The sequence below is a fragment of the Moschus berezovskii genome, chromosome 22 (genome assembly GCF_049115385.1).
Source record: "Moschus berezovskii isolate FMDL1 chromosome 22, NW_MosBer_1.0, whole genome shotgun sequence".
Classification (NCBI taxonomy): domain Eukaryota; kingdom Metazoa; phylum Chordata; class Mammalia; order Artiodactyla; family Moschidae; genus Moschus; species Moschus berezovskii.
Genome location: NC_142481.1, coordinates 11,788,359 through 11,807,728, shown reverse-complemented (window position 1 = coordinate 11,807,728; position 19,370 = coordinate 11,788,359). Strand labels below are relative to the sequence as shown.

Below are 19,370 nucleotides of genomic sequence, written 5' to 3'. Positions count from 1 at the left end.
AACTTGATAGAAATGAAACTTGATAGAAGTCTGACAGCAGTTCTTCTGTGTTGTCTGCCTTCTTTAGCTCTTTGGTCTGTGAGAGTCTTCCCTGAATGTATCAGGAGCTTGTTCTGTAAGAACTTTGAAAGGATTTCTGCATGCAAGCTGTTTTACAATATAGAAGATAAAGACTCAAATTGAATTCCAGCTGTTTTGCAGTGTGGTGAATACATGGTGGGCTTTAAGGATAGTGGAGGATGTAAAGTGCTTAAAGTTCCTGGGCCAGTTTTTTAAGATGGGAGGAAAGACAGCATGTTTGTGTGCAAGTGGGAGGGATAGTGAAACCATGCCTCTTAAACTGGGACTCGAACCCATGGTCTTTTAATTGAGATCACACACTGGGCCTCAGCACTTAATGAAGCTCAGGTTCTTGATGTCCCCTTGCAGGAAGAATTCAGTGAAAGACAAGGTGACAGGTAAGAAATGGATTTATCTAGAGAGAAACACATCCCACAGATAGAACGTGGGCTGTCTCAGAAGGCAACAGGCCCTGGAAATTTGGGGTTGTGAGTTTTTTATGGACTGGGTAATTTCACAGACTAATGAGTGGGAGGATTAGTCCAACTATTTCTAGGAAGGGGCAGGAATTGCACCACAGCCCACTTTTTGACCTTTTATCATTGGACCTGAAACTGTCTTGAAGCTGGTGGGTGTGTCATTTAGCTAATGTATTACAATGAGCATATAATGAGACTCAGGTCTACTGGAAGTCAAACCTTCAGGCATCTGGGATCTCATTGGTTCTAGTTTGTCATGTCCTATGGCAGTGTCATTCTTTTAAAGGTTGCCCCCTGCCCCTTCCCTTCTATTTCAATAGCAGGGAAAATGGATGAGGGAAGAAATTTAGGACTCTGGCCCTTGAGGAAGTGAGAAAGGGTGCAGCCAGGGTACACCCTTGACTGGACTTGAAGAAGGGCCAGTTCATTCTGGTAGAAGAAAGAGAAGACATTGCTTCCAAGTTGCAAAAGCCCTCTCCTGGTTTTTGCATGTTAGCAGCTGTCCCACACAGCAGAAAATCTAAAAACAAGTCTTTAGTCTGTAGTCTGGTATTGATGTAGACGATATGGCTTCCTTCATGGACACTCATAAAGAACTGGAAAAATACTGGTGATATTTGTTCTACGTGGATGGGGAAAAGGGGCCCGGAGAGACCAGGAGAGATGACCAGTTTCGACAATCCTTGGGAAGGAAGAGGAGCCCTGTGGCTGGAGCAGCTGTGATACTGGGTTTATAGTAAATAAGGATTTAGTCTTTATCCCGGAGTCTGGCACAGAGCTCCTAAAACCTTTGGAACTTCCAGTGAAGAGAGTTATAAGGGTGTCTTTTGTAATGAGGTGGCTTTGGGAAGCATCTTGGTAACCTGAGGATAGGGGCTGGGTGCCAGGGGCCCCAATGGGGTGATTAGAGGTTTAGAACTTCCAGATCTACAGGAAAGGGAGGGGGTTGGAGGTTGGATTAGTCACCAAAGTTCGATGATTTAATCAGTCGTGGCTATGAAATGAAGCCTCCATAATAACCCCCAAAGGACAGAGCTTGGAGAACTTCCAAGTTGGTGAACACTTGGAGATTTGGGGAGAGCGGTGCCCAGAGAGGGCATGGAAACTCCCTGCCCCTTCCCCATCCCTTGCCCTGTGCCTCTCTTCCATCTGGCTGTTCCCCAGTTACATCTTTTTATAAGAAACCTATAATCTAGTAAATAAAACGTGTCTCTGAGTTCTGTGAGTCGCTCATTGAACCCAAGGAAGGGGCTGTTGGATCTGTAGCCAGTTGGTCAGACACACAGGTGACAATCTGAACTTGAAATTGGCATCTGAAGGGGTAGGGGTCGGGGGCAGTCTTGTAGGACCCAGCCCTTAACCTGTGGAATCTGATGCTGTCTCCGGGTAGACAGTGTCAGGACTGAGTTGAATTGTAGTGTCTGAGAATTGCTTGGGGGCGGGGGGGGGGGGCTTGGCGGAACCCAAACCACAACACTGGAATTGGGTGCAGAATCATTATCTGCTGTGACAGGGAGGGGACAGGGAAGCTGGAGGAGGGGTGGGGCCACAGCCTGAAGAGCCCCCCAGGTGAGGCCTGTGGGTGTATTAACACCATTCTGTAGGGAAAAAGAATGCAGCCCTGGCTGATACCTGGAAGCAGGTACACACCAGGGTGTGCAGCAGGTTTCTTTTCAAGGTTCAAAATTGAGCAAAAGAAAATCAAGATAGGAAGAGAGAGTTTTTAGGGTCATGGAAACTTCAAGCTTGAGCTGAGTGGCATTTGCTTGGGTGAATGCATTTGTAAAAAAATCTATTCAGGCTGCATTTAAACTTTGTGTCATTTATGTAAAATCTCAATAAAAGAAAAAATGAGTGGGGACTTGCCTGGCAGTCCAGTGGTTGAGAATCTGCGCTTCCATTGCTGGGAGCATGGGTTCTATCCCTGGTTGGGGGACTAGGATCCCACATGCCGCAGGGCTAGGTCTAGGAGCTGGACTTTGACAGAAATATAGGTGGGAACAGAAATACAGGCAGGGTTTTGAGCAAGGGAAGGGCCTGGTCGTGTCTTGGGTGGTGGCCCCAACCCCTGACTGGCTCTTGAACCCCAGCCCTTTCTGGGGGCTTTTCCCCACCCTGTCCTCTTACAGGCGTGGAGGCAAAACTGAAGTAGGAGGGGGAAGTTGCTAAAATCACCATGAAACCAAGTCCCTCGGGAGCAGAGCCCTCTGACTCATGCCTGCAGCCCCCACGCCGGTGCAGGGCGTTCAGGAAGTGGTGATGGTGTGAGGGGGTGAGCAAAGACTGCTGGAAGGGGGTCGTCGGGACCCGTGCCCCACAGTTAGTGGTGGCAGAGTGGCGGGGGCAGATCCGAGAATTCAAAACAGCAGTGCTCTCCCGTGCTCTTAGTGCCTGAGGCAAAAAGCCCCTTCTTACCAGTTCCTACCTTGTCCCAGGAGAAACCAACAAGTGGTAGAAGGTGCGGCGCTTCCGGCCACCCCAGATAGTCGGTGTGTTCATTCAGTGATAACTCACTGAGGCCTAGCTTATGCAGGCCCTTGACACTGAAGACACAATATCAAGAGCAAAAATGAAAGTAGGGTTTGGTGATCCCTGAATGAATGAGCTGATTGGCTAAGCGCTGGGCCTTCAGAGCCAGGCCATCTGGGTCAAATCCCAGCTTCGCCATCTCCTTGCTGCGGGTTCGGGCAGGGTTCTTAATCTCTGTGCCTCGGATTCCTCATCTGTATAACGGTACCAGTAATACCACCTTGCTTCCTTCTGTAGAGATTTTCTGAGATCATTTATATAAAGGACTTAACGTGGGACTTCGCACAATAAATATTACTGTGATAGAGACAGGTTCACAGGGGGCTGTGGGAGCTTCAGAGAGGGCTTCCTGGAGGAGGGGACATTTAAGCTGGGGCCCAAAGGAGTTGGAAGGAGTTTGCCCAGTGAAGCCAAGTAGAACTAGGAAAGGGTGGTCCCAGCAGGGGATCTGGCAGCACTGAAGAGGGCTTACTGCAGGGGAGGGTGTTGGAAGTGTTCCTGTTTCCTCTGCCCCCCCCAGGTGTGATAGTGTCCAGAGGAAGGGGCAGTGGGTGGTGCAAGCCCCAGTTTAGCTCTGGGGGCTGAGGGGCGGGGCTGGCTGCAGGCTTGCAGGGAAATCCAAAGATAGCTCAGCAAAGGATGACTCCCTGCCTGGGCTTCCCCACAAGTCAAGGGAAGCGGGGATGAATCAGCCTCTCAAAGTAGAATGCAGCGGCTGTGGGAAGTGAGACCCAGGTTTAGGGTCCAAGGCCGTTCTGACTCACCTCAAGCCAGGCCGAGAGGGAGGGCTCAGTCTCAGGATGCACTGAGTGTGAAGCCAGACCCTTGAGGCCTTCCTCCTCTGGAAACTTCAGTCTCTGTATTTGTACAGTGGGGTGGGGTGGGGTGGGCAGAGGTGGTGGTGACTTACAAAACAGGACCGCAGAGCTGGGCATACAGGAGTACCTCCATAAGCACCAGCAGGACCTCCATAAGCACCAGCCCCCTTCCCATTTCCTGGCCAAGTCCTAGCAGATACGAGAAATGAGTGCAGGGGATGGTTTGGGGTTCCTGTTACTCTCCTGATGGGTGAGTTGTCATCTGGGTTCTGGTGGGCTATGAGTAGAGAGGTGCAGAGGGAAATAGAAAAAGGGCAGCCATGTATTGATTGTGTCTGAAACTCAATAGCACTGATAAAAATGATTAAGTTCTCTCTCATGAATTCTTACTAAATGCCCAACCCTCTGTGCCCCTCCCTGTTTTAATCTTCACAGCAGTCCCGTGGGAAGGTGACCCCGTCTTACAGGTGAAGTGAAATGTTCAGAGAGGTGAAGCCACTTGCCCAAAGTCACACAGCCAGTGGATGGCAGAGCCGGGGTTTGAACCCCAATCTGTCTGAATTCAAAACCCTTGCTCTTAGCATAAGATCTGGGCTGGAGCAGGGGAGGGACAGTGTTGAGGACTCCCCAGCCTACAGACCTGGGAGGATACTTCTGGGAGGCCTCTTTTATAGTTGCAGAAGCTGGTTCAGGTGGGCTTCCTCGGCGGCTCAGATGTAAAGAATCCGCCTGTAATGCAGGAGACTCAGGTTTGATCCCTGAGTTGGGAAGATCCCCGGGAGGAGGGCACGGCAACCCTCTGCAGTGTTATTGCCTGGAGAATCCCCATGGACAGAGGAGCCTGGCGGGCTACAGTCCATAGGGTCGCAAAGAGTCAAACACAACTGTAGCGACTGAGCACGCAAGCTGGTTCAGACAGGGAAAGGGCCTTCCACTGGCTGACCTGCCTGTTTGGAGTGTTGATGTGTTTAGAAAGAAACAACTTCGTCTGGCTTTGTTTAACGTTTATTGCAAAGTATAAGAGCAGAGACTGGTGGGCTGCACCCCGTCCCCACCCACCTCCCACCAGAGAATTCTCTGCAGCTCTGGAGGAACAGTGTCCTCCTCGCTCTCCCGCCAGGGGGCGCTGCCTCCTGCCTCGTCCCGGCCTGGGGCCTGGTTCCTTCAGCTCTACCGGCCAGCGGGTTACTGAGGCAGCCCTGCATCCTGGGCTCTGGGCCCCTGCGCCTCTCCTCCTCCTCCTCTGGGACCCAGGAGTCCCGGCCCCCAAGCACCTCCACGTCCAACTGAAAGCTGGTGGCCATCTACAGCAGCAGAGTGAGGATGTTTTTGTCGAGGGTATGTAGGGCAGGGGTGACCGTTTTCCCATGTGGGGCCTTGGTTGGGGGTGGGCCACGGCCTCCCTCCTTAATCCAGCATCCCCTCCGGCATCCTTCATCATCCACCATCCAAGGTGAGGCCCCCAGCAGTCCTCACACTTGGCGGGGGGCTTTATATGTGCGGCTGGGTCAGGAGTAGCAGAGAGAATGTCCTTGACCTCAATCCTGGGGAAGGGTAGCCTGGTTCTTCCCGGATGGGTCCTGGGGAGATGAACAGAGAGTTGGATAGAAAGGCAGGCCAGACACCAGAGGAACAGACAGATCAAGCAAAGAAAGTGGGCGGGGGATGGTGCAGCCCCAAACTTGGTGTCCCTCCCTGCAGGCAGAGCCAGAGCAGAAGAGATCGGGTGGCCTCAACTCGTCCCTCCAAACCCCACCCCCTTAGCCACATGGAGTGCTGGCCACAGGGCACCCTTCCTTCAGGAGGTTCTCCTGCCCAAGTCCCAGCCCCCTCACCAGCTACGTGGCCTCCTGGCTTGGTTCTGGAAGCTGCCGCGGCCCCAGGGCAGCACTGAGCAGCTCGCTCAGGGTGTCCAGCCTCCCTGCTAGCGCGTCAATCTGCTTCTCCAGGGCCTGGTGAGAGCTGCTCAGACGGAGCTGCAGGTCACACAGAATCATGTGCATCTGGGTAGAGAGGTCAGAGGGATCAGGGGGCTGGGGGAGACTCCCTCCCTGCCCTGCAGAGTGAGGCAGTGGAACCAGCATTTTCTCAGTCCTTACAGGCCCAGGAGATTATCCTCAACAATAACAGTTACCATTTATCAACCTCCTGCCACCGCCCAGTGACTGGGCCACGTGATCCTCATATGCAGTTTAAAATCCTCCTAAAAGTGTGGGAATGGGAATCCCATTTCCATTTCTAACAGCTGAGGAAATGGGCCTGGAGCAGATAAATTGACATGCCCGAGGCAGTGCCCAGATCAGGGTGACCCGAGAGTAGTAGGTGCTCATTTAAATCTTTGTGGCCTTGATGGCTGCCTGACTCTAAAACCCACAGAGCCCTTTCTCTGCCTTCTCGAACTAGGATTCACAGCTTCATCCTTCAGGGCGTGGGAACTCTCTATGAAAACTCGACTTCCGCGTTTTGGGCCAGGTGGATAATCTTAGAAATCACGACCTGCCAATCCCGGCAGATCTAGGCCACTGCCATGCAGTTTAGAGGCCCAGCACCTGCGGCTGTGTTTACCATGGCATTGGGGCCCAGGACCACTGTTTGAGTTGTCGCGGACTGATGAGAAAAAACCAAAGGCTACCAGATAAGCAAGAGGAGCTGCTAACCAAGCCAGTGGGGCGCGACGTCACCGACCCTGAGCACTTCAGAATCAAGGAGGCCCAGCAGAAGGAGGGTAAGCCCTTGACCAGGCAAGCCTGCCCAGCGCTCCCGGGCACCTTCCTCCCCTTCACAACAGCAGCACAGATTGAGTTTTCCCGGAACAATGGCACTCACCTGTGTGTTGGTGCTGTTAATTCACATTTTATTGCTCTGCCCTTTGTGTTTGAACTTCGTTTGTCAATTTGCTTTGGTTTTATGGTCGTATAAGAGTCATAGTTGAAAGGAATTTTATATCTACCCACATGTAGGGAACTTGACAATGGAAATAATTTCACATCAAACACTGGAGTTCTTTGCACAAGCTCCTTAAGCTCCAAAGGAAGCTGCACCTTTCACGAGAAGCTCTATTGCATCACTCACTTACTCATTTTTGTTTGTTCCTTCAATCACAAGAGCTTTCCGGAGTGCCCGTGTGTGCCAGCGCCCCCAATTCCAGGCCTAGAGCTCCTTACCAGCCACCCCCACCTCCCTCTTCTCCTAGACCCTGTCTCACGGGATCCCGGTACCTTGGAGATGTCCACCATAGAGTTCACTTGCTCCCGGAGCTTTCTGTGTTTCAGCCGCACCTGGCGGAACCTGGGGATTAAAAAGAACAGCAGGGGGTGGGGGTCAGAGTGGCCCTAGCCCGGGGTGGGGGGGGGGCGGGATGAGGGGAGGAGAGACTCACAAAGATAGAGTACAAAGGAAAAGTTGCCAGAGAGCTGAAGGGGTGGGAGGGAGGGGTTGCACCCATGAGCCCACCTCCCACATAGAGACCCAGGTAGCCAGACCCACAGGCGCTCTGAAACGTGCAAACGAAACCATCACACACACAGTCACTGTGACGTCCAGGTGGGACCCCACGCGGGCATCCTGACCTGGGTGTGCGTTCACACAGACACACACACTCACACCCTGCAGAGAGAAGTAGACTCAGAGCTGTACACGCGTGTGCACACACAGAGGTCCTCACCTGTTGATGGCAGCCAGCAGCCTGCGCTGGTGCTTGCGGGCAGCTCCAGACTCCTTCCTGCGCGTATGTTTGTACAACATCCAGGACTCCTGCAGCACTCGGGCAGCTGACTCCCTCATCTGGGTGTGGGGGGCACAGTGTCAGGGGAGATGGACCCCCTAGGGCTCTGGGAGGAGGGGCTGGGGACTGGGGCTCCTGGGTCTGAGAGAGGGCATGTTCTGGGTGCTGGAGGCCCCCTCACCTCTTTGGCATACTGGATATCCATCATGAAGTTGTGCACATGCTTCTCTGCCTTATTAAACTCCAGTTTCCGGGCCACCACGGCCACCAGCAGGGCTGTGCAGCAGACCCCCTGTGGGCACAGCAGGTGTTATGACACAGGGGCCCTGGGGCTCTGAGGGCCAGCCGTGTGCCACCAACTCTCTCTCTCCTTGAACCCTCCCAACAGCCACAGCTGGCAGGCACCACCCCACTAGTTGACAGACAAACAAACCCGCTGGGAGAGAATCAGGGTCCCAGAGCTCCCAGAGGTGGAGCTGAGATCAAAATCACACATCTGAGTGCAACTCCTGGGTATGGTATTTACAGCTTCACCGTGTCTTCTTTTGTTAAGGGTGTGATTGGAGACGGGGGAGAAGGGCTGGTTCTGGGTGACAGGCAGACCTCAGGCTCCTGCAGGACCCCTGCCTCCCCATGTTCCATCAGGTCACCAAGGGTGTTCTTCCCCCTCCTCCCCACCCCTACAGATGCTGCCCCGCTCTGGCAACATCTTCTACCTCCTGGACAACTTCTAGCCTCCCCTTCACCCCACCCTGACCCAGCTGTGACCCTGACCCCCTCACCCTAATCTCCTTCTGGGCTCCCACGGCCCCAGACTTCTTAGCCCGTCTCTTAGGGCCTGCTAAGGTCCAGGCCACTCTTTCTTCTCTGCCCAGCCTCCCTCTCAGGCAGTTCATCCCTCACCTGCCTGAGCACCTTGTTCCAAACCCTCACTCTCATCCCTTCCTTCTCGAGGCCTCTGATCCATCAAGGCCCCAGCAAATCCCGATTGCCCTGTACCACCTGCTCACTGTCCCCAGAGTTAGAATGAATCATCTGAAGTCTGTCCTCATTCCATTATGTTTCAGCTCTTGACCCTTGGAACAATTTACTAGCTACAGGACCGCTTGGGTTCCAAGCCCAGCTTGGAGCAAGTTATCTAATCTCACAGTGCCTGAGCTTCTTATCTGTGAAATGTGCACACCCTCACAGAATTACTCCAGGGATTCTGTCAGTTAGCACCTTGAGAGCAGAGCCTGGCACAGAGTACGGACCCAATAAAAGTTGCTGCTGCAGCTGCTAAGTCGCTTCAGTTGTGTCCGACTCTGTGTGACCCCATGGCTCCCCCGTCCCTGGGATTCTCCAGGCAAGAACACTGGAGTGGGTTGCCGTTTCCTTCTCCAATGCATGCAAGTGAAAAGTGAAAGTGAAGTTGCTCAGTCGTGTCTGACTCTTAGCGACCCCATGGACTGCAGCCTACCAGGCTCCTCCGTCCATGGGATTTTCCAGGCAAGAGGACTGGAGTGGGGTGCCATTGCCTTCTCTGCAATAAAAGTTATCTGTTATTATTTCATTGTACCCTGGAACCTCTCTGCTGGGAGTGGGCTGTGAACTCTATAGTGTAAAGCTAGTGCAAAACTCACCATGAGAGAGCCTTCTGTCTCAGGTTCTCCCTTTGTCAAATGAGGGAGGAGGTCCCAGGCAGCCCTGAGGGCCCTGACGCCTTGGGAGTGTGTCCCTAGCTGCATTTCTGCCCCTCTTTCCTAGTCACAGAGGTTCACCACTCTGTGTGTGTGTGTGTGTGTGAGCCACATTTCCCTGCCACCCCATGCATCACCTGTGGACCCAGGACTTGGGGGTTCAGCATGTCCTTCCTGGGACAAATCAGGGCTGGGGGCTGTTGGCTTGAATTCCTGAGCTTGAGGGGAGCCAGACCTCATAGGGAGGTGGAGGCCAAGGCATTGGGTGCTGGGTCTATGAAGGGAAGGGGGTGGGTGTCTAGATTCAGAGGGAGGCAGACTCTGCAGAAGACACTTGGGTCTAGGGTTTAGGGAGCCCTCTGCCTCATCCTTGAGGGCACAGGAGCCAGGGCAGGAAACAGCCACATGCTTGGAACCAGCTACAATGACAACTTCCCCAGCGCCACCCCTGACCCGTTTCCTGAGCCTTTCCTGTGCCTGAGACCCTTTGCATGCTATGCTGTGCTATGCTCAGTCACTCCAGTCATGTCTGACTCTTTGCAACTTGTCAGGCTCCTCTGTCCATGGCATTCTTCAGGCAAGAATACTGGAGTGGGTTGCCATGCCCTTCTCCGGGGGATCTTCCTGACCCAGAGATCAAACTGGTGTCTCTTGTGTCTCCTGCATTGCAGGCAGATTCTTTACCCACTGAGCCACCTGGGAAGCCCTTTTGAGACCCTTTACATGGTTTAATTCATTTAGTCTTCTCAGGAACTCCTTGAGCAGTACACTGGTATCATCATCCCCATTTTATAGACGAGAAAACTGAGGCCCAGAAAGATTATATGGCTGACTCACAGCTAGGAAGTGGCAGGAACAGAATTTGAACTCGACCAGCCTGAGCCCACAGGGAAGCTCCCGAGATCTATATGCAATAGCCTTCATGGAGATTGGGAGACTGGATCCCTGGATCCTGAAGGAACCTGGAGCTGGGAAACCAGGTACCCTGAGTCCTGGATGATTGAGAGGGTAAAGAGGGGACAGAGCAAGATCCTGAGCTTTGGGGGAACTCAGGGCTGGATTCCTGAATTCTGGGAGGAAAAAGGGAAAAGGGGCTGGGACGTTCCCAAGGAGGATGAGGTCTGGGGTGCTAGGTTCCAGAGAGAGCTAGGACTTTAGGGGATGGATTCCTGGGATTTTCGAAGGAAATAGGGCTGGTGTCTGTTCTGAGCAAAGATCCGTGTAGTCAGAGCTATGGTTTTTCCAGCAGTCATGTACAGATGTGAGAGCTGGATCATTAAGAAGGCTGAGCACCGAAGAATTGATGCTTTTGAACTGTGGTGTTGGAGAAGACTCAAGAGTCCCCTTGGACAGCATGATCAAGCCAGTCAATCCTAAAGGAAATCAACTCTGAATATTCATTGGAAGGACTCTTGTTAAAGTGAAGCTCCAATACTTTGATCACTGGATGGGAACAGCCAACTCATTGGAAAAGACCCTGATGCTAGGAGAGACTGTAGGCAATAGGAAAAGGGGACAGAAGAGGATGAGATGGTCAGATAGCATCACCAACTCAATGGACATGAATCTGAGCAAACCCTGGGAGACAGTGGAGGACAGAAGAGCCTGGCATGCTACAGTCTATGGGGTTGCAAAGAGTTGGACACAACTTAGCATCTGAACAAGAAAAACGACTGTGTCCTGGACAGGGAGTGAGGCTGTTGGGGTCCAGACACCCAAGTTTCTTGGGGTGTCCTTGAGTGCCTTAGTTGGCTCCATGGTTTCCTGGGGCCCGGGGGATGAGCAGTGTGAAATACAGGCGTCCTTGAGTGGATGTACTCACCATGACACCAGTGCAGAGGCAGACTATCTTGCCCCACATGGTACCTGGCACCACATCGCCATAGCCAATGGTCAGGAACGTGATGGGGATCAGCCACAGTGTGTCCGAAAGGTGCCCGGTGGCATTAACGACCTGCCTACAGGGAAAGAGGGGGTTAGTTCTGGGGTTCCTGTGGTGTTTGATACCCTCTTTCTTAGCACACACCAACACTCAAAAAAAGCACTCAAAGCCTGCCTGGCCTCCTCTTTGCTGTGTGACCTAGACAAGATGCTCAATCACTGTGGGCTGTGGGCTTTGAACCTGGGTCCTGTCAATTCCAAAGCCCATTTGGTTTCAGCTAGGCTGCCAGGACTGCTGCATTTAATGTGGTTGAGAGGTTGAAAGGGGGAAGAAACCCAATCTGAAGTTCACTTGTCAGTCCCTGGCAGGGAACTGCCTCCACCCAGAGAAAGGGTGGGTTTTCTGATTTCCACAAAGATTCTATGTGGCCTAGAGGTGCCTCTATCAGGACTAAAAAGGTGGGACTCTAAAAAGGCTTGGGCAGGGGGACTCTATTCTTTTCCCACACTTCATGGAAGGGGATATTTAAGTCCAGTCATAGAAAGGACTGAAAATCAGGATGTGTCTAACTCTGACCCATACTTAGGCCAAAGCAAAGAAAGCATCATTCACCAGGGTCCCAGAAACCTCGAAACCACTAAGTTAGTGCCGGGAGGTGGGGATTGAATCTGTACGGTTAAGCCCCACCCCCTTCATCCCAAAGTACATTCAAGTTTGTGGACTTCCACCTCTCAGAGGCTCAGAGAAGAGAAATCTCAGGGCAGATGGTCCCATTCTCCACCTCCCCTCAAGAATCCTTTGCCTGCTGTACTAAACTAGAGGTTCTCAAACTTGAGCCAGCATCAGAATCAACTGTTAAAAACAGATTGCTGGGTCCCGCCCATTAGAGTCTTGGATTCCATAGATACGGGTGGGGCCTGCGAATTTGGATTTGCAACCAGTTCCCAGGAGATAGACAGCATATTAAAAAGCAGAAACATTACTTTGCCAGCAAAGGTCTGTCTAGTTAAAGCTATGGTTTTTCCAGTAGTCATGTATGGATATGAGAGTTGGACTATAAAGAAGGCTGAGTGCTGAAGAATTGATGCTTTGAACTGTGGTGCTGGAGAAGACTCTTAAGAGTCCCTTGGACTGCAAGGAGATCCAATCAGTCCATCCTAAAGAAATCAGTCCTGAATATTCATTGGAAGGACTGATGCTGAAGCTGAAACTCCAATATTTTGGCCACCTGATGCAAAGAACTGACTCATTGGAAAAGACCCTGATGCTGGGAAAGATTGAGGGCAGGAGAAGGGGACGACAAAGGATGAGATGGTTGGCTGGCATCATCAATTCAATGGACATGAGTTTGAGTAAACTCTGGGAGTTGGTGATGGACAGAGAGGCCTGGCATGTTGCAGTCCATGGGGTCGCAAGGAGTCGGACACAACTGAGCAACTGAACTGAATCCAGGAGATGCTGCTTGTCCCAGAACCACTGGCTAAGATTACCCCTAATTTCTTTTATCTGTAAGATAAATGGGGCTTCCCTCGTGGCTCAGTGGTAAAGAATCCGTCTGCTAATGCAGGAGATGTGGGTTCAGTTTCTGGATTGGGAAGATCCCTGGAGAAGGAAATAGCACCCTACTCTAGTATTCCTTCCTGGGACATCCCAGGGACAAAGGAGGCTGACAGGCTACAGTCCACGGGGTCGCAAAGAGTCGGACAGGACTTGGTGACTAAAACGACAACAAAGATAAGTGGAGGCCCTTTTGGGGTACAGTTCCCAGCATTAGGTCAGAGTGCAGCAGGCAGCTAGGAATTTCTTCCAGGGCAGCCCGGGGTGGTTAGGAGCACCTACCAGTGCATCTGTGCTAATTTGGAAAAGCGGAAAGTCTCCTTCCTTCAAAGCAGGTGCAACCCTTGGCCAGCGAGGCCCCAGTGCCTGCATTGTACCTGGACTCCGGAGACAGGAGAGATTTGCGGCAGGAAGGGCGGGGCTTCCGAGGGTATATGTGTATTGGGGGGTTGGGGTTGGGGAGACTGGAGGCTGCAAGAGGACGAAAGGCTTTGGGACTTGTCTGTCGGTTCCTCCCGCCCCGCTGCATAAGAGTCTGGACAGGTAGCTTTCCCCACGGCTTGGTCCCGGGGAGTCCTGATCTGCACCACCGTGTAGGGCAAGCGTGGTTGTAAGCGGCTCCTCCAGAGGCTCCAGGTACCCTCCATCCCCACCCGCCCTGGCACCCTCACCTCTCGGCTACCGACAGCACCCAGGCGGTGGTGAGCCAGAGGCCAAGCGTGAGGCAGAGCAGCAGGCGGCCGGGGTGCGTGTTCATGTACAGCTTGGCCACGAACCAGTGGCGGAAGCGGACCTGGTTGAGCGCGCCGATGCTGCGGTAGGAGGCGTTGAGCAGGACGCCGCTGCGCAGGAGCAGGGCGCGGGGCACCAGGTACAGGCGCAGCAGCATGGCCAGCGACAGCAGCGCCTCGCCCTGGTCCAGGAAGCTGGGCCAGGACTGCGTGGCCGCGGTCTTCGGGAACCCCGAGCTCAGCACGCACGGCGGGCCCGGCACCGGCGGCGGGTGCAGCCCGCACACCACCAGCTCCAGCACGATCTGCGCCACCTGCCGCCCGGTCAGCGCCACGCGCCAGTCCCGGAGCCCGTTGTCCGTCATGAACAGCTGCGGGGAGGAGGACGGACGGAGAAGGAGGGAGTCACGCGGAGGTCAGGCGCCCGCTCCCCAGCCTGCGCGAGGAGATAAGGGGGACGCACCCGCGGGGCCGCAGAGGGAGGCAGATAGCGCAGGGCCTGGGGCCGGGGAGGGTGGGGAAGGGACACAGCAGGATTCGAGAAAGACATCTCTCCGCCTTCTCTCCTGTGTCTCATGCAGCCTCCTTCCAGAACCTCCAGCCAGGAACACTTATTGAGTGCCTACTGTGTGCCCGACGATGAGATTTGTTGAGGATATGGGTGAACAAGACAAAAACGCCTTCCTCCCTGGAGCCTACATTCCATATCCATGGAAGCCAGGCCTTACTCCTGTCTCTGGGGACCCGGCAGTATAACTGGCATCATCCCATTACAACGACAGTAGACAACATGTGCGGAGCACCTGGGGGGTGCCAGGCATTGCGCTATCCTCTTTGTGTGTGTGACTCCTGGAATGCTCACAAGACAGTGAGATTGAAGGTATTCTTACCCCCATTTTATAGATGTGGAAACTGAGGCCCAGGGCGCTCAGGTGCAGCTGCACAGCTGGGCTATGAAATCGGGCCGCTTAACTACTTGAAATCATAATCACAGGAAACTAGTCGATCTGATCACATGGACCACAGCCGAATGTGGTCCACTGAAGAAGGGAATGGCAAACCATTTCAGTATACTTGCCTTGAGAACCCCATGAACAGTATCAAAGGGCAAAATGATAGAATACTGAATGAGGACGACGGAGAATGAGATGGCTGGATGGCATCACCGACTCTGTGGACATGAGTTTGAGTGAACTCTGGGAGTTGGTGATGGACAGGGAGGCCTGGCGTGCTGTGATTCATGGGGTCGCGGAGAGTCGGACACGACTGAGCGACTGAACTGAACTGAACTACTTGAATGATTGCTTTGAATGATAAGGTGTACTTCTTACTGAGCATGTCTTGTATGCCAGTCTCTGCAAGGGGCATACCACACTCAGCTAAGAACCCTCATTTTATACGCCAGGGTGGTGGGGGAAGGGAACAGGCTCTGGGGGTGTGGAAGATGGGAGGAGAGGGGAAGGGGTGGGGAGCCCAGTGTGGATTGAGACATGCGATGGGAGGGGGGATGTGGGTGGGAAGGGCGCCTGGATCTGGGGGTCATTGGCACAGAGGTGGGGAGCTCGGGCATGGAAAGGACTTCAGGCACATAACTAGGATCTGAGTTGTTGGGACCAGAATAGGTGGGGGCCCAAGGGTTGAAGAAGGGAGATCTGGGAGGCTGGGCCTGGTGTGAAGCAGCCTGGAGCTAGAGTGGACAGGGAGGCCTGGGGGTGGGAACTCTCAGCACCTACAGGTGTGCCTGCCAGGTGAGTCAGAGGGCAGCAGGTGAAGGAAGGTCAGGGCTGCTCGGGGAGGCTCTGTCTGTTGTCCGCAGTTCATCCCCTCCGGGTAGATAAGGGTGTGGATGCATCTCAGGGTGGAGGAAGCTCGTTACTCAGCCCAGCAGGCCGGAAAGTGTGAGCTGACAGGGCGTGGTGGGGGCTGAGGGGAGCAAGAAGGGACTGGGGAAGGGGGCTGCCCTACCTGGACCTCTTTGGCGTGAAAGGCCACGATAAGAGAGAGGAGCAGGAACGTGGAAATGCTGATCATGCATTTAACCAGGAACAGGTAGAGCACCCACTGTCGGGAGGGAGAGAGAAAGGGGTGAGGTCCTAGGTCTCCACCTGCTCTGTCCCCTCTACTCTCCTCCCAAACCACCATCCCTTCTCCCTTCCCATTGATTCCTGGCTTCCTAACCCCACCCCCAGTCCAGCCATCTTCTGATGCCTCCAGGTCTGGGGAAGCCTCAAAACTGTCATCGGGTCCCCAAGGAGAGCACCCTCTTCCTTCCTAAGGGGACAGCCCTGGCCCAGATGCAGGGTTCACCCTCAGCCTCTCCTAAGTCTACACCCCTGAGAGAAGACCTCAAAATGCACATTCCTTCCTAACTGTCGCAAACCAGTCCCCATCAAAAATAGTTCTCAGTTGGCGGAGGGGTGTCTAGAAACAGACATTTAGCCTCTAAAGAGTGTTCCTCCTCTTCCCTTCCTCCCCAGCTGATCTCTGCCCTAGAAAGCAACTTCAAGTCTCCCCCCACCCCAGCAACCCAATTCCTAAGGAGCCTAGAAACCGTCACTCAATCCCCAAGGAATGAATGACACCCTCCTGTGCCCTCATTCAGGAGCTGGGTCCCTGAGACCCCAGCCCCAGCTCTGAGAAAGGTCTCCAATCCTGCCCTGTGTGTCCCTTCCCCGCCCCCCCCCACCACCTCCTGCCCTCTCTCCTGGCTCCAAGCCCAGGGCAGATCTGGCCGGAAGCACATGGCCTCCAGAAACCACGGGAAGTTTTTTTGCGTGCGTCTATACCTTGGAGGAATCTAGAATTCTTAAGGGAGAGATTTAGAGGGGAATGGGACTGCTGGATTCCCTAGGAGGGGATGGGAGGGGGTGCCTGCCTGGAAGGTGGTGTCAGGGGAAAGGGCCACCTGGGCACCCGCAATGAGCTCAGCACCTGTTTCTTCTAGAACGCTGCCAGCTCTCCCCGCCGGCCAGGGCCCCGCCTCTGTGCAGGGGAAAAGGGCCAGTTTCCTGCCCCGGGGGGCCTGCCCCCCCAACCCTCCCCGAACAATGGTGCTGTTGTCCCTAGCCCTCCCCACCCCCTCATCCTTCTGTGGCTCCCCAGTTCCCTGTCCCTTTCTGTAGTTTGTCTCAGCCGGCACCCCACCTGACCCAGCCCTCTCCCAGCTCCGCAGTCCGCTTCTCTGGTGTCCTCTCTCCTTTGCAATTCCTTTCGCCCCGAATCCTGCACCCGCTTCTCTGACTGTCGCACTTCGTCTCTCACTGCATCTTTGCTGTGGGCTCTCTGTGTCTTCGTCTCTCTGCGTTATCTCTGCCTCTGTGTGTGTGTGCATGTGCTGAGTCTCTTCAGTCGTGTCCGACTCTTTGCGCCTCTATGGACCGTAGCCCGCCAGGCTCCTCTGTCCATGGGATTCTCCAGGCAAGAATACTGGAGTGGGTTGCCATGCCCTCCTCCAGGGGATCTTCCCAACCCAGGGATCAAAACAGTGTCTCTTATGTCTCCTGCATTGGCAGGCGGGCTCTTTACCACTAGCGCCACCTGGGTAGCCTCTCTGTACCCCTCACCATCCTCCCTCTCCTGCCCGGCTGCCTCTGTTCGTTCCCCTGTCTCAGTGGCATCTGGCCCCTGCCTCTCCTCTAGCCCCTCCCTGCTGCCAGCAGGTGTCTGGATCCCTGCAGAATGAATTCATTAGAGTGTGATGGATTGTGATGGAGGTGGGGAATGGACATGGGTATTGTCAAGGCGGTCATAGAAAGGGGGCTGAGGAGGACCTTTCGGGTCATCTATTTCAACCCTCACCCCCCGTTTCCAGTTGAGGAACCGGGCCCAGAGAGCTACGGCAGATGCCAGAGTCGCCCTGCTGGAGGCAGCAGCCTGGTGGGCGGTGGAGGGAAGCAGGAGGAGGCGAGAGGGCGGAGGGACGGGGTGGTGAAGGAAAGACCCCCGACCCATCGCATCTGCCCCTTAGCCTCCCCTCCCCTGCTGGGCGGGGTGCTGAAGCCGGGGAGCGGCGGGTCAGCCCGGCCATGCTTCCTGTTGGCCTGGGCTTCGGGGCCCCACCCCCTCAGTGCCCGCTGCCCTCACCCGCTAGAGGAAGCCAGCCTGCCCCGACCCTCCGTGGGGCTCCTGGGCACTTCAAAGCTACCTGCCTCTCCCACTCCCAAATCCAAGCCTGAGCCTTGTCCCCGGGAATGCCCCCACCTCAACCCTCAAATCCAGGGCCCCCCAGTTCCACGCCCCTTACCCCAGACAGATCTGCTGCCCCTCCTTTCCTGTTGAGCAATTCCGTCCCGTCCTCCAGCTGCCAGTTCTGACCCATGTCCTTCATCTGCCCCCATCACAGCCCGGACCCGGGCTGGAATGTGCTGGAAGCCTGCTCAGACCTGTCCCGGCCCCACCTGTTCTTTCCTTCCCCACTCACACTACCCTCAAAGCCAACCCCTCTTCCCCTACACACGCGCTAAGGCGCCCTCTCCCCTTCAAACCCAGGAGCCCAGGCCCCCAGCCTCTCCTCCCCGGGACCCAGGAGTCCAGCCTATGAGAAACCTACCTCTCCCTTATTTCTCAGACTAAATAGATTCTGAGGAAGCTGAGCTTCTCAATGATGGAGATGGAATTGGTGGGGGTGGGGGGGGGGATGCTCCCCCCCCCAACCCCCCCAACCCCAGCCAGTTATTTCCGTCTCTGCCCTTTGCCTCTGAGATACTGGGCAAATATTTGAGTTCAGATAAGGACCAAGGAGCCTCCACCTACTGGAAGAAGTCAGCCTTTCTCTTCACCCTCCCTTCACTGAACCTGGGGCTACCCCTCCCCTAATCTGCTCTTGGGAGACTCCAGTATCTGACCAGCCACCCCTTGGATCTCCAACTGTCTGACCGCAGTTATCTTCAAATTGACACCCTGTGACCCCGCTTCCCTTCCTTTTGCAGAGGGGGCCCCTACCATTTCCCTCTCTGTGTCCCAGGAGTCCAGCGCTCAACCTCCTCCACTCTCAGACCCGGGGGTCCCTGGCCCCACCTCCCTCTGACCCAGGAGTCCTGGCCCCCAGCCCTTCCTCTTTCAAGACTAGAAGTCTCTGCTTCTACCCTCCACTCACCGGGCACCCCCCGAACCACAGCATCTCCGCGTGCAGGACCATGAGTCCAATGCCAGTTCCTGCCAGTGCCAGTGTCCAGCCAGCCAGACTCTTCTCCTGCTCCAGCAGGCGCTTTCGCCGCCGCAGGGCCCCCAGGCCCGGCACCAGCTCCCCGCCCATGGCTCCCAGGGCCTTGGGGCCCAGCCAGCTTCCTGCCCAGGGTCCCCCACCTCGCAGCACGCAAAGGGCAGCCACGGTGACTTGAGGTCTCCGGCCTGCTCTGCCCCTTCGCTCTGGGCTTGTGCTTTGAGGTGCAGCAGAGTCTGTGCCCTCTGGGAGGTGGTGACTGCTGGGCAGGGCGGGGAGGTGCTGGGGAGGCCCCCGGGCAGAGGGGAGGCTCCCCAACCCCCCTTCTCAGACTAAGGAGGGGCGGGGGTGTGTCTTAGGGCAGAGCAAGGAAGAGGCGTGTGTCCACGTGGATTAAGACACACACACACCAACACACAATGGGCTTTGTCACACTCAACGGTCTGCAGCGTATAACACACACCTCCACTGGGCCACACCCGGACACCACACCACACGCAGTGATTACACCCTGAAACACGGCACGGCCAGAGACGGAACCTAACACCCATGGGCACACAACGCTACTGACATTGAGTGACTCACAACTCCCGACAGGCTCTGAGACCCACAGCCACACCCAGACATCACACTCACGGTGTGACACACGCCGGCACTTAGCAGGCAGGCAGCACCCTGTGGCACACAGGGCCACCCAAATACTGTCCATGCAGAAGCACAGGCACCACAATCAAAATTGGCACAACATCG

At 54.8% G+C, this 19,370-nt stretch overlaps 1 protein-coding gene across 5 annotated transcripts; it reads right to left on the bottom strand.

The window, feature by feature from the left end:
* Positions 1–5,306: 5,306 nt before the first annotated feature.
* KCNN4 (potassium calcium-activated channel subfamily N member 4) lies at positions 5,307–18,888 on the bottom strand. Of its 5 annotated transcripts, none has more exons than XM_055411992.2 (9): positions 18,555–18,888; positions 15,425–15,520; positions 13,400–13,830; positions 11,112–11,247; positions 7,792–7,902; positions 7,551–7,669; positions 7,105–7,174; positions 5,722–5,862; positions 5,307–5,466 (listed from the first exon to the last, which is right to left on the bottom strand). In XM_055411992.2, exons 1-8 carry the CDS (start codon positions 18,711–18,713, stop codon positions 5,725–5,727), a joined length of 1,260 nt encoding a protein of 419 aa, XP_055267967.1. In that variant the 5' UTR covers positions 18,714–18,888; the 3' UTR covers positions 5,307–5,466; positions 5,722–5,724. The 5 variants fall into 5 exon arrangements, with proteins under 5 accessions (XP_055267967.1, XP_055267966.1, XP_055267971.1 ...); XM_055411991.2 differs by having other exon boundaries at positions 5,722–5,889; positions 18,555–18,887; XM_055411996.2 differs by lacking the exon at positions 18,555–18,888 and adding an exon at positions 18,009–18,064 and having other exon boundaries at positions 5,722–5,889.
* Between the last annotated feature and the right edge of the window lie 482 nt (positions 18,889–19,370).

What these genes read in the sequence shown, in the direction of transcription:
- KCNN4 (XM_055411991.2), bottom strand. Translation starts at nt 18,713, where the DNA reads ATGGGCGGGGAGCTGGTGCCGGGCCTGGGGGCCCTGCGGCGGCGAAAG. An exon ending in GCCTCTGCACTGGTGTCATG is followed by an intron (nt 7,903 to 11,111) that starts GTGAGTACATCC and finishes CTGTGCCCACAG; the next exon opens with GGGGTCTGCTGCACAGCCCT. An exon ending in ATATCCAGTATGCCAAAGAG is followed by an intron (nt 7,670 to 7,791) that starts GTGAGGGGGCCT and finishes CCCCACACCCAG; the next exon opens with ATGAGGGAGTCAGCTGCCCG.